At 57.8% G+C, this 26,341-nt stretch overlaps 1 protein-coding gene across 1 annotated transcript; it reads right to left on the bottom strand.

Annotated features, from left to right (window-relative positions):
• Positions 1–2,076: 2,076 nt before the first annotated feature.
• On the bottom strand, positions 2,077–22,872 carry LOC137313264 (gamma-enolase-like; the record flags this gene model as incomplete). The annotated part of the gene is made up of 3 exons (XM_067979384.1): positions 2,077–2,312; positions 6,507–6,565; positions 22,741–22,872. Coding segments are annotated over 3 exons (261 nt in total), but the record flags the coding sequence as incomplete, so codon positions are not given.
• Positions 22,873–26,341: the final 3,469 nt, after the last annotated feature.

Below are 26,341 nucleotides of genomic sequence, written 5' to 3'. Positions count from 1 at the left end.
ACTGTCGGAGGGTCGGTACTGAGGGAGCGCCGCACTGTCGGAGGGTCAGTACCGAGGGAGCGCCGCACTGTCGGAGGGTCAGTACCGAGGGAGCGCCGCACTGTCGGAGGGTCGGTACTGAGGGAGCGCTGCACTGTCGGAGGGTCGGTACCGAGGGAGCGCCGCACTCTCGGAGGGTCGGTACCGAGGGAGCGCCGCACTCTCGGACGTGCCGTCTTTCAGGACGAGACGTCGAACCGAGGGCCCCGTCTGCCCCTCTCGGGCGGGACGCCTAAGATCCCACGGCCCACGATTGGAAGAAGAGCAGGGAGGCGGGGGTGGGGGGACTTCTCCCCGGCGGTGGGGGGGCCCCGACATTTATCCCCTCGACCGACATCGCCGAAGGGAAAAAAAAAAAAACCAGACGATCTGGGTCATTTATCGGAGTCGCTGTCGGTGGGATCTTGCTGTGCGTAAATCGCCACAACTCAACAACGGCCACGTCTCCACTGAGCTGCGTCGCGCCTTGAGAGGAATGGGGCGAGAGAAAGGGGAGTTTTGAAGGATAGAATTGAGAAACGGGGACTCGTGTGAGGTTCGAAGACTTTATTTGTCGAACAATAGTTGACGTCAATCAGCCATTTTGAAACTGTGCTCCCAGTCCGCGGGCCTAGATCAGGCCTCACGTTAATATATATATATATATATTCAGATCAATAATCTCTATACATAACACCTCCACGGAAGCAAGAGAACGATTTATTTGACATCATTTACACACCAAGACGATGGAAATAAGTTAAAACGACAGCCGCCGTGACGGAAAATTAATCTCGCGTGGAATTCAAAATGGCGGCTGAAGTGAGGAGGACATTTCTGAGCCTCGGGCCGAGGCCTCAGAGGGACGCAGCAGTGGGGGGGGGGGGGGAAGAGAGCCGGGGAGGGGAGGGAATGGGAGGGGAGGGGAGAGGAGAGGAGGGGGAGGGGAGAGGAGGGAATGGAGGGGGGAGGGGAGAGGATGGGAGAGGGGGGGAAGAGGAGGAGAGGGGATCGGAGGGGAGAGGAGGGGAGGGGAGAGGAGAGGATGGGAGAGGGGGGGAAGAGGAGGAGAGGGGATAGGAGGGGAGAGGAGGGGAGGGGAGAGGAGAGGATGGGAGAGGGGGGGAAGAGGAGGAGAGGGGATAGGAGGGAATGAGAGGGGAGGGAATGGGAGGGGAGGGGAGAGGAGAGGAGGGGAGGGGAGAGGAGGGAATGAGAGGGGAGGGAATGGGAGGGGAGGGGAGGTGAGAGGATGGGAGAGGGGGGAAGAGGAGGAGAGGGGATAGGAGGGAATGAGAGGGGAGGGAATGGGAGGGGAGGGAATGGGAGGGGAGGGAATGGGAGGGAGGGGAGAGGAGAGGAGGGGAGAGGGGGGGGTGGGGAGGGGAGAGGAGGAAATGAGAGGGGAAGGAATGGGAGGGGAGGGGAGAGGAGAGGAGGGGAGGGGAGATGGGGGGAGAGAAGGGGAGTGGGGAAGAGGAGGCGAGGGGAGGGGAGGAGATGGAATGGGAAGGGAGAGAGAGAGGGAGAGGATGAGAGAGAGGGAGAGAGAAGAGAGAGAAGAGAGGGAGAGAGAGAGAGAGAGAGAGGGGGGGGAGAGAGAGAAGGGAGGGAGAAAAGGGGAGGGGGAAGAGGAGGAGAGGGGATAGGAGGAAGGGGAGAGGAGGGAATGGGAGGGGAGGGGAGAGGAGGGGAGAGGCGGAGATTGGTGGCGGAGAGGAGGGGGAGGGGCAGGGGAATTGATGGGAGAGGAGGGGGTGAGAGGAGGGCAGGAGGTGGGAGGGAGGGGAGGAGATGGGAGGGGAGGTGAGGGGAGGGAAGGGGAGTGAAGGGGAGGGGAGGGGAGAGAAGAGGAGGGAAGCGAAGGGAATTGGAGGGGAGAGGAGAGGAGAGAAGGGGAGTGGAGGGCAGAGGATTGGAGGGGAGGGAAGAGGAGGGCAGGAGAAGGGAGGGGAGGTGAGGGGAAGGAAGGGGAGTGAAGAGGAGAGAAGCGAAGGGGATTGGAGGGGAGAGGAGAGGAGGGGAGTGGAGAGGAGAGGAGGGGGAGAGGAGGGGGGACCGCGCCCAGAGTCTGCTTCAGGCCGAGTCCAGGCAGAAGTTCGGGAGATACTGTGGGTGGTCCCTGGGGCGAGTGAGGAATGAGGGAAGTTACAGCGAGTTTGTGCAGAAGTCGGTGATTAATTCATTAACCCCTCCCGGGATAGTCACAGAGCTCGGAATGGCCTCAGATCTCACTGGGATTCCGAAAATTATGGCCAGCAAAGCGAGCCTGGTCTCCGAGCTCCTCCTCGATCCTGGAGAGAGGAGAGAAAGTTCAGAATGTGACTGAGGAAGGGCCTCTCCCCGTGTCCCTCACTCCCACCTCCCCGCCTTCTCCCCCGTGTCCCTCACTCCCACCTCCCCGCCTTCTCCCCCCGTGTCCCTCACTCCCACCTCCCCGCCTTCTCCCCGTGTCCCTCACTCCCCACCTCCCCGCCTTCTCCCCGTGTCCCCTCACTCCCACCTCCCCGCCTTCTCCCCGTGTCCCTCACTCCCACCTCCCCGCCTTCTCCCCGTGTCCCTCACTCCCACCTCCCCGCCTTCTCCCCGTGTCCCTCACTCCCACCTCCCCGCCTTCTCCCCGTGTCCCTCACTCCCACCTCCCCTCCTTCTCCCCGTATCCCTCACTCCCACCTCCCCACATTCTCCCCGTGTCCCTCACTCCCACCTCCCCGCCTTCTCCCCGTATCCCTCACTCCCACCTCCCCGCCTTCTCCCCGTATCCCTCACTCCCACCTCCCCGCCTTCTCCCCGTATCCCTCACTCCCACCTCCCCACATTCTCCCCGTGTCCCTCACTCCCACCTCCCCACCTTCTCCCCGTATCCCTCACTCCCACCTCCCCGCCTTCTCCCCGTATCCCTCACTCCCACCTCCCCGCCTTCTCCCCGTATCCCTCACTCCCACCTCCCCTCCTTCTCCCCGTATCCCTCACTCCCACCTCCCCACCTTCTCCCCGTATCCCTCACTCCCACCTCCCCCGCCTTCTCCCCGTATCCCTCACTCCCACCTCCCCACCTTCTCCCCGTATCCCTCCACTCCCACCTCCCCACCTTCTCCCCGTATCCCTCACTCCCCACCTGCTCCCCGTATCCCTCACTCCCACCTCGCCGCCTTCTCCCCGTATCCCTCACTCCCACCTCCCCGCCTTCTCCCCGTATCCCTCACTCCCACCTCCCCACCTTCTCCCCGTATCCCTCACTCCCACCTTCTCCCCGTATCCCTCACTCCCACCTCCCCGCCTTCTCCCCGTATCCCTCACTCCCACCTCCCTGCCTTCTCCCCGTATCCCTCACTCCCACCTCACTCCCACCTCCCCACCTTCTCCCCGTATCCCTCACTCCCACCTCCCCGCCTTCTCCCCGTATCCCTCACTCCCACCTCCCCACCTTCTCCCCGTGTCCCTCACTCCCACCTCCCCGCCTTCTCCCCGTGTCCCTCACTCCCACCTCCCCGCCTTCTCCCCGTATCCCTCACTCCCACCTCCCCGCCTTCTCCCCGTGTCCCTCACTCCCACCTCCCCGCCTTCTCCCCCGTGTCCCTCACTCCCACCTCCCCGCCTTCTCCCCCGTGTCCCTCACTCCCACCTCCCCGCCTTCTCCCCATGTCCCTCACTCCCACCTCCCCGCCTTCTCCCCGTATCCCTCACTCCCACCTCCCCTCCTTCTCCCCGTGTCCCTCACTCCCACCTCCCCGCCTTCTCCCCGTGTCCCTCACTCCCACCTCCCCGCCTTCTCCCCGTATCCCTCACTCCCACCTCCCCGCCTTCTCCCCGTGTCCCTCACTCCCACCTCCCCGCCTTCTCCCCCGTGTCCCTCACTCCCACCTCCCCGCCTTCTCCCCCGTGTCCCTCACTCCCACCTCCCCGCCTTCTCCCCGTGTCCCTCACTCCCACCTCCCCGCCTTCTCCCCGTGTCCCTCACTCCCACATCCCCGCCTTCTCCCCGTGTCCCTCACTCCCACCTCCCCGCCTTCTCCCCGTATCCCTCACTCCCACCTCCCCGCCTTCTCCCCGTGTCCCTAACTCCCACCTCCCCGCCTTCTCCCCCGTATCCCTCACTCCCACCTCCCCGCCTTCTCCCCGTATCCCTCACTCCCACCTCCCCGCCTTCTCCCCGTATCCCTCACTCCCACCTCCCCGCCTTCTCCCCCGTATCCCTCACTCCCACCTCCCCGCCTTCTCCCCGTATCCCTCACTCCCACCTCCCCGCCTTCTCCCCCGTATCCCTCACTCCCACCTCCCCACCTTCTCCCCATATCCCTCACTCCCACCTCCCCGCCTTCTCCCCGTGTCCCTCACTCCCACCTCCCCACCTTCTCCCCGTGTCCCTCACTCCCACCTCCCCACCTTCTCCCCGTGTCCCTCACTCCCACCTCCCCGCCTTCTCCCCGTATCCCTCACTCCCACCTCCCCGCCTTCTCCCCCGTGTCCCTCACTCCCACCTCCCCGCCTTCTCCCCCGTATCCCTCACTCCCACCTCCCCGCCTTCTCCCCCGTATCCCTCACTCCCACCTCCCCGCCTTCTCCCCGTGTCCCTCACTCCCACCTCCCCGCCTTCTCCCCGTGTCACTCACTCCCACCTCCCCTCCTTCTCCCCGTATCCCTCACTCCCACCTCCCCGCCTTCTCCCCGTATCCCTCACTCCCACCTCCCCGCCTTCTCCCCCGTATCCCTCACTCCCACCTCCCCGCCTTCTCCCCGTATCCCTCACTCCCACCTCCCTGCCTTCTCCCCCGTATCCCTCACTCCCACCTCCCCGCCTTCTCCCCGTATCCCTCACTCCCACCTCCCCACCTTCTCCCCGTGTCCCTCACTCCCACCTCCCCACCTTCTCCGCGTGCCTCACTCCCACCTCCCCACCTTCTCCCCGTGTCCCTCACTCCCACCTTCTCCCCGTATCCCTCACTCCCACCTCCCCGCCTTCTCCCCGTATCCCTCACTCTCACCTCCCCGCCTTCTCCCCGTATCCCTCACTCCCACCTCCCCGCCTTCTCCCCGTGTCCCTCACTCCCACCTCCCCTCCTTCTCCCCGTATCCCTCACTCCCACCTCCCCGCCTTCTCCCCCGTGTCCCTCACTCCCACCTCCCCGCCTTCTCCCCCGTATCCCTCACTCCCACCTCCCCGCCTTCTCCCCCGTGTCCCTCACTCCCACCTCCCCGCCTTCTCCCCCGTATCCCTCACTCTCACCTCCCCGCCTTCTCCCCGTATCCCTCACTCCCACCTCCCCGCCTTCTCCCCCGTGTCCCTCACTCCCACCTCCCCGCCTTCTCCCTGTGTCCCTCACTCCCACCTCCCCGCCTTCTCCCTGGATCCCTCACTCCCACCTCCCCGCCTTCTCCCCGTATCCCTCACTCCCACCTCCCCGCCTTCTCCCTGTGTCCCTCACTCCCACCTCCCCGCCTTCTCCCCCGTATCCCTCACTCCCACCTCCCCGCCTTCTCCCCGTATCCCTCACTCCCACCTCCCCGCCTTCTCCCCCTTATCCCTCACTCCCACCTCCCCGCCTTCTCCCCCGTATCCCTCACTCCCACCTCCCCGCCTTCTCCCCCGTATCCTTCACTCCCACCTCCCCGCCTTCTCCCCCGTATCCCTCACTCCCACCTCCCCGCCTTCTCCCCCGTATCCCTCACTCCCACCTCCCCGCCTTCTCCCCGTATCCCTCACTCCCACCTCCCCGCCTTCTCCCCCGTATCCCTCACTCCCACCTCCCCGCCTTCTCCCCGTATCCCTCACTCCCACCTCCCCGCCTTCTCCCCCGTATCCCTCACTCCCACCTCCCCGCCTTCTCCCCGTATCCCTCACTCCCGCCTTCTCCCCGTATCCCTCACTCCCACCTCCCCACCTTCTCACCGTGTCTCACTCCCACCTCCCCACCTTCTCCCCGTGTCCCTCACTCCCACCTTCTCCCCGTATCCCTCACTCCCACCTCCCCGCCTTCTCCCCGTATCCCTCACTCCCACCTTCTCCCCGTATCCCTCACTCCCACCTCCCCACCTTCTCACCGTGTCTCACTCCCACCTCCCCACCTTCTCCCCGTGTCCCTCACTCCCACCTTCTCCCCGTATCCCTCACTCCCACCTCCCCGCCTTCTCCCCGTATCCCTCACTCCCACCTTCTCCCCGTGTCCCTCACTCCCACCTCCCCACCTTCTCCCCGTGTCCCTCACTCCCACCTTCTCCCCGTATCCCTCACTCCCACCTCCCCGCCTTCTCCCCGTATCCCTCACTCCCACCTTCTCCCCGTATCCCTCACTCCCACCTCCCCACCTTCTCCCCGTGTCCCTCACTCCCACCTCCCCGCCTTCTCCCCGTATCCCTCACTCCCACCTTCTCCCCGTATCCCTCACTCCCACCTCCCTGTCTTCTCCCCGTATCCCTCACTCCCACCTCCCCGCCTTCTCCCCGTATCCCTCAATCCTACGATCCACTGGGATCTGTCCTGGGCTTACCGAAGCATCTGATTGTATTTAGCCAAACGCTCTGATCTGCAAGGGGCCCCCGTCTTGATCTAAAACACAAACAGAACTCAAAATCAAACATTTCCCTCGAACATTTTACACCTGGACATCTCATTTGCGACAGAGAAACCATCTCAATAAACAGCAAAAGATCAATCCATCTGAGGAGGTCCCTCTAACCCCTCTCTCTCACACTCCTGTATCTGGGGAGGTCCCTCTAACCCGTCTCTCACACTCCTGTATCTGGGGAGGTCCCTCTAACCCGTCTCTCACACTCCTGTATCTGGGGAGGTCCCTCTAACCCCTCTCTCTCACACTCCTGTATCTGGGGAGGTCCCTCTAACCCCCTCTCTCTCACACTCCTGTATCTGGGGAGGTCCCTCTAACCCCTCACTCTCAAACTCCTGTATCTGGGGAGGTCCCTCTAACCCCTCTCTCACACACTCCTGTATCTGGGGAGGTCCCTCTAACCCCTCTCTCACACACTCCTGTATCTGGGGAGGTCCCTCCAACCCCTCTCACACACTCCTGTATCTGGGGAGGTCCCTCTAACCCCCTCTCTCACACTCCTGCATCTGGGGAGGTCCCTCTAACCCCTCTCACACACTCCTGTATCTGGGGAGGTCCCTCTAACCCCTCTCTCACACTCCTGTATCTGGGGAGGTCCCTCTAACCCTCTCTCTCTCACACTCCTGTATCTGGGGAGGTCCCTCAAACCCCTCTCTCACACTCCTGTATCTGGGGAGGTCCCTCTAACCCCCTCTCTCTCACACTCCTGTATCTGGGGAGGTCCCTCTAACCCCTCTCTCTCACACTCCTGTATCTGGGGAGGTCCCTCAAACCCCTCTCTCACACTCCTGTATCTGGGGAGGTCCCTCTAACCCCCTCTCTCTCACACTCCTGTATCTGGGGAGGTCCCTCTAACCCCTCTCTCTCACACTCCTGTATCTGGGGAGGTCCCTCTAACCCCCTCTCTCTCACACTGCTGTATCTGGGGAGGTCCCTCTAACCCCTCTCTCACACACTCCTGTATCTGGGGAGGTCCCTCAAACCCCTCTCTCACACTCCTGTATCTGGGGAGGTCCCTAGAACCCCTCTCTCACACTCCTGTATCTGGGGAGGTCCCTCTAACCCCTCTCTCTCACACTCCTGTATCTGGGGAGGTCCCTCTAACCCCTCTCTCACACACTCCTGTATCTGGGGAGGTCCCTCCAACCCCTCTCACACACTCCTGTATCTGGGGAGGTCCCTCTAACCCCCTCTCTCACACTCCTGTATCTGGGGAGGTCACTCTAACCCCTCTCACACACTCCTGTATCTGGGGAGGTCCCTCTAACCCCTCTCTCACACTCCTGTATCTGGGGAGGTCCCTCTAACCCCTCTCTCTCACACTCCTGTATCTGGGGAGGTCCCTCAAACCCCTCTCTCACACTCCTGTATCTGGGGAGGTCCCTCTAACCCCCTCTCTCACACTCCTGTATCTGGGGAGGTCCCTCTAACCCCTCTCTCACACACTCATGTATCTGGGGAGGTCCCTCTAACCCCTCTCACACACTCCTGTATCTGGGGAGGTCCCTCTAACCCTCTCTCACACTCCTGTATCTGGGGAGGTCCCTCTAACCCCTCTCACACACTCCTGTATCTGGGGAGGTCCCTCTAACCCCTCTCTCTCACACTCCTGTATCTGGGGAGGTCCCTCCAACCCCTCTCTCACACTCCTGTATCTGGGGAGGTCCCTCTAACCCCTCTCACACACTCCTGTACCTGGGGAGGTCCCTCTAACCCCTCTCTCACACACTCCTGTATCTGGGGAGGTCCCTCTAACCACTCTTTCACACTCTTGTATCTGGGGAGGTCCCTCTAACCCCTCTCTCTCACACTCCTGTATCTGGGGAGGTCCCTCTAACCCCCTCTCTCACACACTCCTGTATCTGGGGAGGTCCCTCTTACCCCTCTCACACACTCCTGTATCTGGGGAGGTCCGTCTAACCCTCTCTCACACTCCTGTATCTGGGGAGGTCCCTCTAACCCCTCTCACACACTCCTGTATCTGGGGAGGTCCCTCTAACCCTCTCTCACACACTCCTGTATCTGGGGAGGTCCCTCTAACCACTCTTTCACACTCTTGTATCTGGGGAGGTCCCTCAAACCCCTCTCTCTCACACTCCTGTATCTGGGGAGGTCCCTCTAACCCCTCTCTCTCACTCCTGTATCCGGGGAGGTCCCTCTAACCCCTCTCTCTCACACTCCTGTATCTGGGGAGGTCCCTCTAACCCCTCTCTCACACACTCCTGTATCTGGGGAGGTCCCTCTAACCCATCTCTCACACTCCTGTATCTGGGGAGGTCCCTCTAACCCCTCTCTCTCACACTCCTGTATCTGGGGAGGTCCCTCTAACCCCCTCTCTCTCACACTCCTGTATCTGGGGAGGTCCCTCTAACCCCTCACTCTCACACTCCTGTATCTGGGGAGGTCCCTCTAACCCCTCTCTCACACACTCCTGTATCTGGGGAGGTCCCTCTAACCCCTCTCTCACACACTCCTGTACTGGGGAGGTCCCTCCAACCCCTCTCACACACTCCTGTATCTGGGGAGGTCCCTCTAACCCCCTCTCTCACACTCCTGTATCTGGGGAGGTCCCTCTAACCCTCTCTCTCTCACACTCCTGTATCTGGGGAGGTCCCTCAAACCCCTCTCTCACACTCCTGTATCTGGGGAGGTCCCTCGAACCCCTCTCTCACACGCCTGTATCCGGGGAGGTCCCTCTAACCCCTCTCTCTCACACTCCTGTATCTGGGGAGGTCCCTCTAACCCCTCTCTCACACACTCCTGTATCTGGGGAGGTCCCTCCAACCCCTCTCTCACACTCCTGTATCTGGGGAGGTCCCTAGAACCCCTCTCTCACACTCCTGTAACTGGGGAGGTCCCTCTAACCCCTCTCTCTCACACTCCTGTATCTGGGGAGGGCCCTCTAACCCCTCTCACACACTCCTGTATCTGGGGAGGTCCCTCTAACCCCTCTCTCACACTCCTGTATCTGGGGAGGTCCCTCTAACCCCTCTCTCCCACTCCTGTATCTGGGGAGGTCCCTCAAACCCCTCTCTCACACTCCTGTATCTGGGGAGGTCCCTCTAACCCTCTCTCACACTCCTGTATCTGGGGAGGTCTCTCTAACCCCTCTCACACACTCCTGTATCTGGGGAGGTCCCTCCAACCCTCTCTCACACACTCCTGTACCTGGGGAGGTCCCTCTAACCCCTCTCACACTCCTGTATCTGGGGAGGTCCCTCTAACCCCCTCTCTCACACACTCCTGTATCTGGGGAGGTCCCTCTTACCCCTCTCACACACTCCTGTATCTGGGGAGGTCCGTCTAACCCTCTCTCACACTCCTGTATCTGGGGAGGTCCCTCTAACCCCTCTCACACACTCCTGTATCTGGGGAGGTCCCTCTAACCCTCTCTCACACACTCCTGTATCTGGGGAGGTCCCTCTAACCACTCTTTCACACTCTTGTATCTGGGGAGGTCCCTCAAACCCCTCTCTCTCACACTCCTGTATCTGGGGAGGTCCCTCTAACCCCTCTCTCTCACTCCTGTATCCGGGGAGGTCCCTCTAACCCCTCTCTCTCACACTCCTGTATCTGGGGAGGTCCCTCTAACCCCTCTCTCACACACTCCTGTATCTGGGGAGGTCCCTCTAACCCATCTCTCACACTCCTGTATCTGGGGAGGTCCCTCTAACCCCTCTCTCTCACACTCCTGTATCTGGGGAGGTCCCTCTAACCCCCTCTCTCTCACACTCCTGTATCTGGGGAGGTCCCTCTAACCCCTCACTCTCACACTCCTGTATCTGGGGAGGTCCCTCTAACCCCTCTCTCACACACTCCTGTATCTGGGGAGGTCCCTCTAACCCCTCTCTCACACACTCCTGTACTGGGGAGGTCCCTCCAACCCCTCTCACACACTCCTGTATCTGGGGAGGTCCCTCTAACCCCCTCTCTCACACTCCTGTATCTGGGGAGGTCCCTCTAACCCTCTCTCTCTCACACTCCTGTATCTGGGGAGGTCCCTCAAACCCCTCTCTCACACTCCTGTATCTGGGGAGGTCCCTCGAACCCCTCTCTCACACGCCTGTATCCGGGGAGGTCCCTCTAACCCCTCTCTCTCACACTCCTGTATCTGGGGAGGTCCCTCTAACCCCTCTCTCACACACTCCTGTATCTGGGGAGGTCCCTCCAACCCCTCTCTCACACTCCTGTATCTGGGGAGGTCCCTAGAACCCCTCTCTCACACTCCTGCAACTGGGGAGGTCCCTCTAACCCCTCTCTCTCACACTCCTGTATCTGGGGAGGGCCCTCTAACCCCTCTCACACACTCCTGTATCTGGGGAGGTCCCTCTAACCCCTCTCTCACACTCCTGTATCTGGGGAGGTCCCTCTAACCACTCTCTCTCACACTCCTGTATCTGGGGAGGTCCCTCAAACCCCTCTCTCACACTCCTGTATCTGGGGAGGTCCCTCTAACCCTCTCTCACACTCCTGTATCTGGGGAGGTCTCTCTAACCCCTCTCACACACTCCTGTATCTGGGGAGGTCCCTCCAACCCTCTCTCACACACTCCTGTACCTGGGGAGGTCCCTCTAACCCCTCTCACACTCCTGTATCTGGGGAGGTCCCTCTAACTCCTCTCTCACATTCCTGTATCTGGGGAGGTCCCTCTAACCCCTCTCTCACACACTCCTGTATCTGGGGAGGTCCCTCTAACCACTCTTTCACACTCTTGTATCTGGGGAGGTCCCTCTAACCCCTCTCTCACACACTCCTGTATCTGGGGAGGTCCCTCTAACCCCTCTCTCTCACACTCCTGTATCTGGGGAGGTCCCTCTAACCCCACTCTCTCACACTCCTGTATCTGGGGAGGTCCCTCTAACCCCACTCTCTCACACTCCTGTATCTGGGGAGGTCCCTCTAACCCCTCTCTCACACTCCTGTATCTGGGGAGGTCCCTCTAACCCTCTCTCACACTCCTGTATCTGGGGAGGTCTCTCTAACCCCTCTCACACACTCCTGTATCTGGGGAGGTCCCTCCAACCCTCTCTCACACACTCCTGTACCTGGGGAGGTCCCTCTAACCCCCTCTTTCACACTCCTGTATCTGGGGAGGTCCCTCTAACTCCTCTCTCACATTCCTGTATCTGGGGAGGTCACTCTAACCCCTCTCTCACACACTCCTGTATCTGGGGAGGTCCCTCTAACCACTCTTTCACACTCTTGTATCTGGGGAGGTCCCTCTCACCCCTCTCTCACACACTCCTGTATCTGGGGAGGTCCCTCTAACCCCTCTCTCTCACACTCCTGTATCTGGGGAGGTCCCTCAAACCCCTCTCTCACACTCCTGTATCTGGGGAGGTCCCTCTAACCCTCTCTCACACTCCTGTATCTGGGGAGGTCCCTCTAACCACTCTTTCACACTCTTGTATCTGGGGAGGTCCCTCTAACCCCTCTATCTCACACTCCTGTATCTGGGGAGGTCCCTCTAACCCCTCTCTCACACACTCCTGTATCTGGGGAGGTCCCTCTAACCCCTCTATCTCACACTCCTGTATCTGGGGAGGTCCCTCTAACCCCTCTCTCACACACTCCTGTATCTGGGGAGGTCCCTCTAACCCCTCTCTCACACACTCCTGTACCTGGGGAGGTCCCTCTAACCCCTCTCACACTCCTGTATCTGGGGAGGTCCCTCTAACTCCTCTCTCACATTCCTGTATCTGGGGAGGTCCCTCTAACCCCTCTCTCACACACTCCTGTATCTGGGGAGGTCCCTCTAACCACTCTTTCACACTCTTGTATCTGGGGAGGTCCCTCTAACCCCCTCTCTCTCACACTCCTGTATCTGGGGAGGTCCCTCTAACCCCCTCTCTCACACTCCTGTATCTGGGGAGGTCCCTCTAACCCCTCTCTCACACACTCCTGTATCTGGGGAGGTCCCTCTAACCCCTCTCACACACTCCTGTATCTGGGGAGGTCCCTCTAACCCTCTCTCACACTCCTGTATCTGGGGAGGTCCCTCTAACCCCTCTCACACACTCCTGTATCTGGGGAGGTCCCTCTAACCCTCTCTCACACACTCCTGGATCTGGGGAGGTCCCTCTAACCCTCTCTCACACACTCCTGTATCTGGGGAGGTCCCTCTAACCCCTCTCTCTCACACTCCTGTATCTGGGGAGGTCCCTCAAACCCCTCTCTCACACTCCTGTATCTGGGGAGGTCCCTCTAACCCTCTCTCACACTCCTGTATCTGGGGAGGTCTCTCTAACCCCTCTCACACACTCCTGTATCTGGGGAGGTCCCTCCAACCCTCTCTCACACACTCCTGTACCTGGGGAGGTCCCTCTAACCCCTCTCACACTCCTGTATCTGGGGAGGTCCCTCTAACTCCTCTCTCACATTCCTGTATCTGGGGAGGTCCCTCTAACCCCTCTCTCACACACTCCTGTATCTGGGGAGGTCCCTCTAACCACTCTTTCACACTCTTGTATCTGGGGAGGTCCCTCTAACCCCTCTCTCACACACTCCTGTATCTGGGGAGGTCCCTCTAACCCCTCTCTCTCACACTCCTGTATCTGGGGAGGTCCCTCTAACCCCACTCTCTCACACTCCTGTATCTGGGGAGGTCCCTCTAACCCCACTCTCTCACACTCCTGTATCTGGGGAGGTCCCTCTAACCCCTCTCTCACACTCCTGTATCTGGGGAGGTCCCTCTAACCCTCTCTCACACTCCTGTATCTGGGGAGGTCTCTCTAACCCCTCTCACACACTCCTGTATCTGGGGAGGTCCCTCCAACCCTCTCTCACACACTCCTGTACCTGGGGAGGTCCCTCTAACCCCCTCTTTCACACTCCTGTATCTGGGGAGGTCCCTCTAACTCCTCTCTCACATTCCTGTATCTGGGGAGGTCACTCTAACCCCTCTCTCACACACTCCTGTATCTGGGGAGGTCCCTCTAACCACTCTTTCACACTCTTGTATCTGGGGAGGTCCCTCTCACCCCTCTCTCACACACTCCTGTATCTGGGGAGGTCCCTCTAACCCCTCTCTCTCACACTCCTGTATCTGGGGAGGTCCCTCAAACCCCTCTCTCACACTCCTGTATCTGGGGAGGTCCCTCTAACCCTCTCTCACACTCCTGTATCTGGGGAGGTCCCTCTAACCACTCTTTCACACTCTTGTATCTGGGGAGGTCCCTCTAACCCCTCTATCTCACACTCCTGTATCTGGGGAGGTCCCTCTAACCCCTCTCTCACACACTCCTGTATCTGGGGAGGTCCCTCTAACCCCTCTATCTCACACTCCTGTATCTGGGGAGGTCCCTCTAACCCCTCTCTCACACACTCCTGTATCTGGGGAGGTCCCTCTAACCCCTCTCTCACACACTCCTGTACCTGGGGAGGTCCCTCTAACCCCTCTCACACTCCTGTATCTGGGGAGGTCCCTCTAACTCCTCTCTCACATTCCTGTATCTGGGGAGGTCCCTCTAGCCCCTCTCTCACACACTCCTGTATCTGGGGAGGTCCCTCTAACCACTCTTTCACACTCTTGTATCTGGGGAGGTCCCTCTAACCCCCTCTCTCTCACACTCCTGTATCTGGGGAGGTCCCTCTAACCCCCTCTCTCACACTCCTGTATCTGGGGAGGTCCCTCTAACCCCTCTCTCACACACTCCTGTATCTGGGGAGGTCCCTCTAACCCCTCTCACACACTCCTGTATCTGGGGAGGTCCCTCTAACCCTCTCTCACACTCCTGTATCTGGGGAGGTCCCTCTAACCCCTCTCACACACTCCTGTATCTGGGGAGGTCCCTCTAACCCTCTCTCACACACTCCTGGATCTGGGGAGGTCCCTCTAACCCTCTCTCACACACTCCTGTATCTGGGGAGGTCCCTCTAACCCCTCTCTCCCACTCCTGTATCTGGGTAGGTCCCTCTAACCCCCCTCTCACACACTCCTGTATCTGGGGAGTTCCCTCTAACCCCTCTCACACACTCCTGTATCTGGGGAGGTCCCTCGAACCCCTCTCTCACACTCCTGTATCTGGGGAGGTCTCTCTAACCTCTCTCTCTCACACTCCTGTATCTGGGGAGGTCCCTTAACCCCCTCTCTCTCACACTTCTGTATCTGGGGAGGTCCCTCTAACCCCTCTCTCTCACACTCCTGTATCTGGGGAGGTCCCTCTAACCCCTCTCTCACACTCCTGTATCTGGGGAGGTCCCTCTAACCCCTCTCTCTCACACTCCTGTATCTGGGGAGGTCCCTCTAACCCCTCTCTCACACACTCCTGTATCTGGGGAGGTCCCTCTAACCCCTCTCTCTCACACTCCTGTATCTGGGGAGGTCCCTCTAACCCCTCTCTCTCTCACTCCTCTATCTGGGGAAGTCCCTCTAACCTCTCTCTCACACTCCTCTATCTGGGGAGGTCCCTCTAACCCCTCTCTCACACTCCTGTATCTGGGGAGGTCCCGCTAACCCCTCTCTCACACTCCTGTATCTGGGGAGGTCCCTCTAACCTCTCTCTCACACTCTTGTATCTGGGGAGGTCCCTCTAACCCCTCTCTCACACTCCTGTATCTGGGGAGGTCCCTCTAACTCCTCTCACACACTCCTGTATCTGGGGAGCTCCCTCTAACCTCTCTCTCACACTCTTGTATCTGGGGAGGTCCCTCTAAACCCTCTCTCACACTCCTGTATCTGGGGAGGTCCCTCTAACCCCTCTCACACACTCCTGTATCTGGGGAGGTCCCTCTAACCCCTCTCTCTCACACTCTTGTATCTGGGGAGGTCCCTCTAACCCCTCTCTCACACTCCTGTATCTGGGGAGGTCCCTCTAACCTCTCTCTCACACTCCTGTATCTGGGGAGGTCCCTCTAACCCCCTCTCTCACACACTCCTGTATCTGGGGAGGTCCCTCTCACCCCTCTTTCTCACACTCCTGTATCTGGGGAGGTCCCTCTAACCCCTCTCTCACACTCCTGTATCTGGGGAGGTCCCTCTAACCCCTCACTCTCACACTCTTGTATCTGGGGAGGTCCCTCTAACCCCCTCTCTCTCACACTCCTGTATCTGGGGAGGTCCCTATAACGCCTCACTCTCACACTCCTGTATCTGGGGAGGTCCCTCTAACCCCTCTCTCACACTCCTGTATCTGGGGAGGTCCCTCTAACACCCTCTCTCACACACCCCTGTATCTGGGGAGGTCCCTCTAACCCCCTCTCTCACACTCCTGTATCTGGGGAGGTCCCTCTAACCCCTCTCTCACACTCCTGTATCTGGGGAGGTCCCTCTAACCCCTCTCACACACTCCTGTATCTGGGGAGGTCCCTCTAACCCCCTCTCTCACACTCCTGTATCTGGGGAGCTCCCTCTAACCCCTCTCTCACACTCCTGTATCTGGGGAGGTCCCTCTAACCCCCTCTCTCACACACCCCTGTGTCTGGGGAGGTCCCTCTAACCCCCTCTCTCACACTCCTGTATCTGGGGAGGTCCCTCTAACCCTCTCTCTCACACCCCTGTATCTGTGGAGGTCCCTCTAACCACTCTCTCACACTCCTGTATCTGGGGAGGTCCCTCTAACCCCTCTCTCACACTCCTGTATCTGGGGAGGTCCCTCTAACCCCCTCTCTCTCACACTCCTGTATCTGGGGAGGTCCCTCTCACCACTCTTTCTCACACTCCTGTATCTGAGGAGGTCCCTCTAACCCCTCTCTCACACTCCTGTATCTGGGGAGGTCCCTCTAACCCCTCTCTCTCACACTCCTGTATCTGGGGAGGTCCCTCTAACCCCTCTCTCTCACACTCCTGTATCTGGGGAGGTCCCTCTAACCCCTCTCACACACTCCTGTATCTGGGGAGGTCCCTCTAACCCCTCTCTCTCACACTCCTCTATCTGGGGAGGTCCCTCTAACCCCTCTCTCACACTCCTGTATCTGGGGAGGTCCCTCTAACCCCTCTCTCACACACTCCTGTATCTGGGGAGGTCCCTCTAACCACTCTTTCACACTCTTGTATCTGGGGAGGTCCCTCTAACCCCTCTCTCACACACTCCTGTATCTGGGGAGGTCCCTCTCACCCCTCTCACACACTCCTGTATCTGGGGAGGTCCCTCTAACCCTCTCTCACACTCCTGTATCTGGGGAGGTCCCTCTCACCCCTCTCACACACTCCTGTATCTGGGGAGGTCCCTCTAACCCTCTCTCACACACTCCTGTATCTGGGGAGGTCCCTCTAACCACTCTTTCACACTCTTGTATCTGGGGAGGTCCCTCAAACCCCTCTCTCTCACACTCCTGTATCTGGGGAGGTCCCTCTAACCCCTCTCTCTCACTCCTGTATCCGGGGAGGTCCCTCTAACCCCTCTCTCACACGCTCCTGTATCTGGGGAGGTCCCTCTAACCCATCTCTCACACTCCTGTATCTGGGGAGGTCCCTCTAACCCCTCTCTCTCACACTCCTGTATCTGGGGAGGTCCCTCTAACCCCCTCTCTCTCACACACCTGTATCTGGGGAGGTCCCTCTAACCCCTCACTCTCACACTCCTGTATCTGGGGAGGTCCCTCTAACCCCTCTCTCACACACTCCTGTATCTGGGGAGGTCCCTCTAACCCCTCTCTCACACACTCCTGTATCTGGGGAGGTCCCTCCAACCCCTCTCACACACTCCTGTATCTGTGGAGGTCCCTCTAACCCCCTCTCTCACACTCCTGTATCTGGGGAGGTCCCTCTAACCACTCTCACACACTCCTGTATCTGGGGAGGTCCCTCTAACCCCTCTCTCACACTCCTGTATCTGGGGAGGTCCCTCTAACCCTCTCTCTCTCACACTCCTGTATCTGGGGAGGTCCCTCAAACCCCTCTCTCACACTCCTGTATCTGGGGAGGTCCCTCGAACCCCTCTCTCACACGCCTGTATCCGGGGAGGTCCCTCTAACCCCTCTCTCTCACACTCCTGTATCTGGGGAGGTCCCTCTAACCCCTCTCTCACACACTCCTGTATCTGGGTAGGTCCCTCCAACCCCTCTCTCACACTCCTGTATCTGGGGAGGTCCCTAGAACCCCTCTCTCACACTCCTGTATCTGGGGAGGTCCCTCTAACCCCTCTCACACACTCCTGTATCTGGGGAGGTCCCTCTAACCCCTCTCTCACACTCCTGTATCTGGGGAGGTCCCTCTAACCCCTCTCTCTCACACTCCTGTATCTGGGGAGGTCCCTCAAACCCCTCTCTCACACTCCTGTATCTGGGGAGGTCCCTCTAACCCTCTCTCACACTCCTGTATCTGGGAAGGTCCCTCTAACCCCTCTCTCACACTCCTGTATCTGGGGAGGTCCCTCTAACCCCTCTCTCTCACACTCCTGTATCTGGGGAGGTCCCTCAAACCCCTCTCTCACACTCCTGTATCTGGGGAGGTCCCTCTAACCCTCTCTCACGCTCCTGTATCTGGGGAGGTCCCTCTAACCCCCTCTCACACACTCCTGTATCTGGGGAGGTCCCTCCAACCCTCTCTCACACACTCCTGTACCTGGGGAGGTCCCTCTAACCCCTCTCTCTCACACTCCTGTATCTGGGGAGGTCCCTCTAACCCCTCTCTCACACACTCCTGTATCTGGGGAGGTCCCTCTAACCCCTCTCTCACACTCCTGTATCTGGGGAGGTCCCTCTAACCCCCCTCTCACACTCCTGTATCTGGGGAGGTCCCTCCAACCCTCTCTCACACACTCCTGTACCTGGGGAGGTCCCTCTAACCCCTCTCTCTCACACTCCTGTATCTGGGGAGGTCCCTCTAACCCCTCTCTCACACTCCTGTATCTGGGGAGGTCCCTCTAACTCCTCTCTCACATTCCTGTATCTGGGGAGGGCCCTCTAACCCCTCTCTCACACACTCCTGTATCTGGGGAGGTCCCTCTCACCCCTCTCTCTCACACTCCTGTATCTGGGGAGGTCCCTCTAACCCCCTCTCTCTCACACTCCTGTATCTGGGGAGGTCCCTCTAACCCCCTCTCTCACACTCCTGTATCTGGGGAGGTCCCTCTAACCCCTCTCTCACACACTCCTGTATCTGGGGAGGTCCCTCTAACCCCTCTCACACACTCCTGTATCTGGGGAGGTCCCTCTAACCCTCTCTCACACTCCTGTATCTGGGGAGGTCCCTCTAAACCCTCTCACACACTCCTGTATCTGGGGAGGTCCCTCTAACCCTCTCTCACACACTCCTGTATCTGGGGAGGTCCCTCTAACCCTCTCTCACACACTCCTGTATCTGGGGAGGTCCCTCTAAACCCTCTCTCTCACACTCCTGTATCTGGGGAGGTCCCTCTAACCTCTCTCTCACACTCCTGTATCTGGGGAGGTCCCTCTAACCCCCTCTCTCACACACTCCTGTATCTGGGGAGGTCCCTCTCACCCCTCTCTCTCACACTCCTGTATCTGGGGAGGTCCCTCTAACCCCTCTCTCACACTCCTGTATCTGGGGAGGTCCCTCTAACCCCTCTCTCTCTCACTCTCCTGTATCTGGGGAGGTCCCTCTAACCCCTCTCACACACTCCTGTATCTGGGGAGGTCCCTCTAACCTCTCTCTCACACTCCTGTATCTGGGGAGGTCCCTCTAACCCCCTCTCTCACACACTCCTGTATCTGGGGAGGTCCCTCTCACCCCTCTCTCTCACACTCCTGTATCTGGGGAGGTCCCTCTAACCCCTCTCTCACACTCCTGTATCTGGGGAGGTCCCTCTAACCCCTCTCTCTCTCACTCTCCTGTATCTGGGGAGGTCCCTCTAAACCCTCTCTCTCACACTCCTGTATCTGGGGAGGTCCCTCTAACCTCTCTCTCACACTCCTGTATCTGGGGAGGTCCCTCTAACCCCCTCTCTCACACACTCCTGTATCTGGGGAGGTCCCTCTCACCCCTCTCTCTCACACTCCTGTATCTGGGGAGGTCCCTCTAACCCCTCTCTCACACTCCTGTATCTGGGGAGGTCCCTCTAACCCCTCACTCTCACACTCTTGTATCTGGGGAGGTCCCTCTAACCCCCTCTCTCTCACACTCCTGTATCTGGGGAGGTCCCTCTAACCCCTCACTCTCACACTCCTGTATCTGGGGAGGTCCCTCTAACCCCTCTCTCACACTCCTGTATCTGGGGAGGTCCCTCTAACCCCTCTCACACACTCCTGTATCTGGGGAGGTCCCTCTAACCCCCTCTCTCACACTCCTGTATCTGGGGAGGTCCCTCTAACCCCTCTCTCACACTCCTGTATCTGGGGAGGTCCCTCTAACCCCCTCTCTCACACACCCCTGTGTCTGGGGAGGTCCCTCTAATCCCCTCTCTCACACTCCTGTATCTGGGGTGGTCCCTCTTACCCTCTCTCTCACACCCCTGTATCTGGGGAGGTCCCTCGAACCACTCTCTCACACTCCTGTATCTGGGGAGGTCCCTCTAACCCCTCTCTCACACTCCTGTATCTGGGGAGGTCCCTCTAACCCCCTCTCTCTCACACTCCTGTATCTGGGGAGGTCCCTCTAACCCTCTCTCTCTCACACTCCTGTATCTGAGGAGGTCCCTCTAACCCCTCTCTCTCACACTCCTGTATCTGGGGAGGTCCCTCTAACCCCTCTCTCTCACACTCCTGTATCTGGGGAGGTCCCTCTAACCCCTCTCTCTCACACTCCTGTATCTGGGGAGGTCCCTCTAACCCCCCCTCTCTCACACTCCTGTATCTGGGGAGGTCCCTCTAACCCCTCTCTCTCACACTCCTGTATCTGGGGAGGTCCCTCTAACCCCTCTCTCACATTCCTGGATCTGGGGAGGTCCCTCTAACCCCTCTCTCACACACTCCTGTATCTGGGGAGGTCCCTCTAACCACTCTTTCACACTCTTGTATCTGGGGAGGTCCCTCTAACCCCTCTCACACAACTCCTGTATCTGGGGAGGTCCCTCTAACCCCTCTCTCTCACACTCCTGTATCTGGGGAGGTCCCTCTAACCCCTCTCTCTCACACTCCTGTATCTGGGGAGGTCCCTCTAACCCCCCCTCTCTCACACTCCTGTATCTGGGGAGGTCCCTCTAACCCCTCTCTCTCACACTCCTGTATCTGGGGAGGTCCCTCTAACCCCTCTCTCACATTCCTGGATCTGGGGAGGTCCCTCTAACCCCTCTCTCACACACTCCTGTATCTGGGGAGGTCCCTCTAACCACTCTTTCACACTCTTGTATCTGGGGAGGTCCCTCTAACCCCTCTCACACAACTCCTGTATCTGGGGAGGTCCCTCTAACCCCTCTCTCTCACACTCCTGTATCTGGGGAGGTCCCTCTAACCCCTCTCACACACTCCTGTATCTGAGGAGGTCCCTCTAACCCCTCTCTCTCACACTCCTCTATCTGGGGAGGTCCCTCTAACCCCTCTCTCACACTGCTGTATCTGGGGAGGTCCCTCGAACCCCTCTCTCACACACTCCTGTATCTGGGGAGGTCCCTCTAACCCCTCTCTCTCACACACTCCTGTATCTGGGGAGGTCCCTCTAACCCCTCTCTCACACTCCTGTATCTGGGGAGGTCCCTCTAACCCCTCCCTCACACACTCCTGTATCTGAGGAGGTCCCTCTAACCCCTCTCTCACACCCTCCAGTATCTGAGGAGCTCCCTCTAACCCCCTCTCTCTCACACTCCTGTATCTGGGGAGGTCCTCTAACCCCCTCTCTCACACACTCCTGTATCTGGGGAGGTCCCTCTAACCTCTCTCTCTCACACTCCTGTATCTGGGGAGGTCCCTCTAACCCCTCTCTCACACTCTCCTGTATCTGGGGTGGTCCCTCTAACCCCTCTCTCTCACACTCCTGTATCTGGGGAGGTCCCTCTAACCCCTCTCTCACACTCCTGTATCTGGGGAGGTCCCTCTAACCCCTCTCACACACTCCTGTATCTGGGGAGGTCCCTCTAACCCCTCTCTCACACTCTCCTGTATCTGGGGAGGTCCCTCTAACCCCTCTCTCTCACACTCCTGTATCTGGGGAGGTCCCTCTAACCCCCTCTCTCACACTCCTGTATCTGGGGAGGTCCCTCTAACCCCTCTCACACACTCCTGTATCTGGGGAGGTCCCTCTAACCCCTCTCTCACACTCTCCTGTATCTGGGGAGGTCCTCTAACCCTCTCTCTCACACTCTTGTATCTGGGGAGGTCCCTCTAACCCCTCTCACACACTCCTGTATCTGGGGAGGTCCCTCTAACCCCCTCTCACACACTCCTGTATCTGGGGAGGTCCCTCTAACCCCCCTCTCTCACACTCCTGTATCTGGGGAGGTCCCTCTAACCCCTCTCTCACACTCCTCTATCTGGGGAGGTCCCTCTAACCCCTCTCTCACACTCCTGTATCTGGGGAGGTCCCTCGAACCCCTCTCTCACACACTCCTGTATCTGGGGAGGTCCCTCTAACCCCTCTCTCTCACACACTCCTGTATCTGGGGAGGTCCCTCTAACCCCTCTCTCACACTCCTGTATCTGGGGAGGTCCCTCTAACCCCTCCTCACACCCTCCTGTATCTGAGGAGGTCCCTCTAACCCTCTCTCACACCCTCCTGTATCTGAGGAGCTCCCTCTAACCCCCTCTCTCTCACACTCCTGTATCTGGGGAGGTCCCTCTAACCCCCTCTCTCACACACTCCTGTATCTGGGGAGGTCCCTCTAACCTCTCTCTCTCACACTCCTGTATCTGGGGAGGTCCCTCTAACCCCTCTCTCACACTCTCCTGTATCTGGGGAGGTCCCTCTAACCCCTCTCTCTCACACTCCTGTATCTGGGGAGGTCCCTCTAACCCCTCTCTCACACTCCTGTATCTGGGGAGGTCCCTCTAACCCCTCTCACACACTCCTGTATCTGGGGAGGTCCCTCTAACCCCTCTCTCACACTCTCCTGTATCTGGGGAGGTCCCTCTAACCCCTCTCTCACACACTCCTGTATCTGGGGAGGTCCCTCTAACCCCTCTCTCACATCTCCTGTATCTGGGGAGGTCCCTCTAACCCCTCTCTCTCACACTCTTGTATCTGGGGAGGTCCCTCTAACCCCTCTCACACACTCCTGTATCTGGGGAGGTCCCTCTAACCCCTCTCTCACACACTCCTGTATCTGGGGAGGTCCCTCTAACCTCTCTCTCTCACACTCCTGTATCTGGAGTTTAAACATACCTGCCCTGTGCAGAGTCCCACCACGAGATCAGCGATGAAGTTATCCTCTGTCTCACCCGATCGGTGACTGACCATCACTCCCCAACCATTCGTCTGTGCCAATTTACAGCTGCAGGAGAGAAGGGTATTCTGTTAGAATAAAGTGGGGGTAATGTAGAGGAAGCTCTGTATTGTAGTGTGGAGGGAGCTCTGTATTGTAGTGTAGAGGGAGCTCTGTATTGTAGTGTGGAGGGAGCTCTGTATTGTAGTGTGGAGGGAGCTCTGTATTGTAGTGTGGAGGGAGCTCTGTATTGTAGTGTGGAGGGAGCTCTGTATTGTAGTGTAGAGGGAGCTCTGTATTGTAGTGTGGAGGGAGCTCTGTATTGTAGTGTGGAGGGAGCTCTGTATTGTAGTGTGGAGGGAGCTCTGTATTGTAGTGTGGAGGGAGCTCTGTATTGTGGTGTGGAGGGAGCTCTGTATTGTAGTGTAGAGGGAGCTCTGTATTGTAGTGTGGAGGGAGCTCTGTATTGTAGTGTAGAGGGAGCTCTGTATTGTAGTGTGGAGGAGCTCTGTATTGTAGTGTGGAGGGAGCTCTGTATTGTAGTGTAGAGGGAGCTCTGTATTGTGGTGTAGAGGGAGCTCTGTATTGTAGTGTGGAGGGAGCTCTGTATTGTAGTGTGGAGGGAGCTCTGTATTGTGGTGTGGAGGGAGCTCTGTATTGTAGTGTGGAGGGAGCTCTGTATTGTGGTGTGGAGGGAGCTCTGTATTGTAGTGTAGAGGGAGCTCTGTATTGTAGTGTGGAGGGAGCTCTGTATTGTAGTGTAGAGGGAGCTCTGTATTGTAGTGTGGAGGGAGCTCTGTATTGTAGTGTAGAGGGAGCTCTGTATTGTAGTGTAGAGGGAGCTCTGTATTGTAGTGTGGAGGAGCTCTGTATTGTAGTGTAGAGGGAGCTCTGTATTGTAGTGTAGAGGGAGCTCTGTATTGTAGTGTAGAGGGAGCTCTGTATTGTAGTGTCGAGGGAGCTCTGTATTGTAGTGTGGAGGGAGCTCTGTATTGTAGTGTGGAGGGAGCTCTGTATTGTAGTGTGGAGGGAGCTCTGTATTGTGGTGTGGAGGGAGCTCTGTATTGTAGTGTAGAGGGAGCTCTGTATTGTAGTGTTGAGGGAGCTCTGTATTGTAGTGTGGAGGGAGCTCTGTATTGTGGTGTAGAGGGAGCTCTGTATTGTAGTGTGGAGGGAGCTCTGTATTGTAGTGTAGAGGAGCTCTGTATTGTAGTGTAGAGGGAGCTCTGTATTGTAGTGTGGAGGGAGCTCTGTATTGTAATGTGGAGGGAGCTCTGTATTGTAGTGTAGAGGGAGCTCTGTATTGTAGTGTAGAGGGAGCTCTGTATTGTAGTGTAGAGGGAGCTCTGTATTGTAGTGTGGAGGGAGCTCTGTATTGTGGTGTGGAGGGAGCTCTGTATTGTAGTGTGGAGGGAGCTCTGTATTGTAGTGTAGAGGGAGCTCTGTATTGTAGTGTAGAGGGAGCTCTGTATTGTAGTGTAGAGGGAGCTCTGTATTGTAGTGTGGAGGATATTGTAGTGTGGAGGGAGCTCTGTATTGTAGTGTGGAGGGAGCTCTGTATTGTGGTGTAGAGGGAGCTCTGTATTGTAGTGTAGAGGGAGCTCTGTATTGTAGTGTGGAGGGAGCTCTGTATTGTAGTGTAGAGGGAGCTCTGTATTGTAGTGTGGAGGGAGCTCTGTATTGTAGTGTAGAGGGAGCTCTGTATTGTAGTGTGGAGGGAGCTCTGTATTGTAGTGTAGAGGGAGCTCTGTATTGTAGTGTGGAGGGAGCTCTGTATTGTAGTGTGGAGGGAGCTCTGTATTGTAGTGTGGAGGGAGCTCTGTATTGTAGTGTAGAGGGAGCTCTGTATTGTGGTGTAGAGGGAGCTCTGTATTGTAGTGTAGAGGGAGCTCTGTATTGTAGTGTGGAGGGAGCTCTGTATTGTAGTGTGGAGGGAGCTCTGTATTGTAGTGTAGAGGGAGCTCTGTATTGTAGTGTAGAGGAGCTCTGTATTGTAGTGTGAGGAGGGAGCTCTGTATTGTAGTGTAGAGGGAGCTCTGTATTGTAGTGTAGAGGGAGCTCTGTATTGTAGTGTCGAGGGAGCTCTGTATTGTAGTGTAGAGGGAGCTCTGTATTGTAGTGTGGAGGGAGCTCTGTATTGTGGTGTGGAGGGAGCTCTGTATTGTAGTGTGGAGGGAGCTCTGTATTGTAGTGTAGAGGGAGCTCTGTATTGTAGTGTGGAGGGAGCTCTGTATTGTAGTGTAGAGGGAGCTCTGTATTGTAGTGTAGAGGGAGCTCTGTATTGTAGTGTGGAGGGAGCTCTGTATTGTAGTGTGGAGGGGAGCTCTGTATTGTGTGTAGAGGGAGCTCTGTATTGTAGTGTGGAGGGAGCTCTGTATTGTAGTGTGGAGGGAGCTCTGTATTGTAGTGTAGAGGGAGCTCTGTATTGTAGTGTGGAGGGAGCTCTGTATTGTAGTGTAGAGGGAGCTCTGTATTGTAGTGTGGAGGGAGCTCTGTATTGTAGTGTAGAGGGAGCTCTGTATTGTGGTGTGGAGGGAGCTCTGTATTGTAGTGTAGAGGGAGCTCTGTATTGTGTGTGTGGAGGGAGCTCTGTATTGTAGTGTAGAGGGAGCTCTGTATTGTAGTGTGGAGGGAGCTCTGTATTGTAGTGTGGAGGGAGCTCTGTATTGTAGTGTAGAGGGAGCTCTGTATTGTAGTGTAGAGGGAGCTCTGTATTGTAGTGTGGAGGGAGCTCTGTATTGTAGTGTAGAGGGAGCTCTGTATTGTAGTGTAGAGGGAGCTCTGTATTGTAGTGTCGAGGGAGCTCTGTATTGTAGTGTAGAGGGAGCTCTGTATTGTAGTGTAGGAGGGAGCTCTGTATTGTAGTGTAGGAGGGAGCTCTGTATTGTAGGTTGTGGAGGGAGCTCTGTATTGTAGTGTGGAGGGAGCTCTGTATTGTAGTGTAGAGGGAGCTCTGTATTGTAGTGTAGAGGGAGCTCTGTATTGTAGTGTGGAGGGAGCTCTGTATTGTAGTGTGGAGGGAGCTCTGTATTGTAGTGTGAGGGAGCTCTGTATTGTAGTGTGGAGGAGCTCTGTATTGTAGTGTGTAGGAGGGAGCTCTGTATTGTAGTGTAGAGGGAGCTCTGTATTGTAGTGTGGAGGGAGCTCTGTATTGTAGTGTAGAGGGAGCTCTGTATTGTAGTGTGGAGGGAGCTCTGTATTGTAGTGTGGAGGGAGCTCTGTATTGTAGTGTGGAGGGAGCTCTGTTGTAGTGTGGTAGAGGGAGCTCTGTATTGTGTAGAGCTGGTAGAGGGGAGCTCTGTATTGTAGTCGTGGAGGGAGCTCTGTATTGTAGTGTAGAGGGAGCTCTGTATTGTAGTGTAGGAGGGAGCTCTGTATTGTAGTGTAGAGGGAGCTCTGTATTGAGTGTAGAGGAGCTCTGTATTGTAGTGTGGAGGGAGCTCTGTATTGTAGTGTTAGAGGGAGCTCTGTATTGTAGTGTGGGCTCAACGTTCTCCCCTCAGATCACGACCCCTCCCCTCAGACCTCAAACCCTCCCCTCTCAGCCAGCAGCTCCCCTCA

The sequence above is a fragment of the Heptranchias perlo genome, unplaced genomic scaffold, assembly GCF_035084215.1.
Source record: "Heptranchias perlo isolate sHepPer1 unplaced genomic scaffold, sHepPer1.hap1 HAP1_SCAFFOLD_447, whole genome shotgun sequence".
Lineage (NCBI taxonomy): Eukaryota > Metazoa > Chordata > Chondrichthyes > Hexanchiformes > Hexanchidae > Heptranchias > Heptranchias perlo.
The sequence above is the reverse complement of the archived record's forward strand: the minus strand, read 5'-3'. Positions and strand labels throughout refer to the sequence as shown.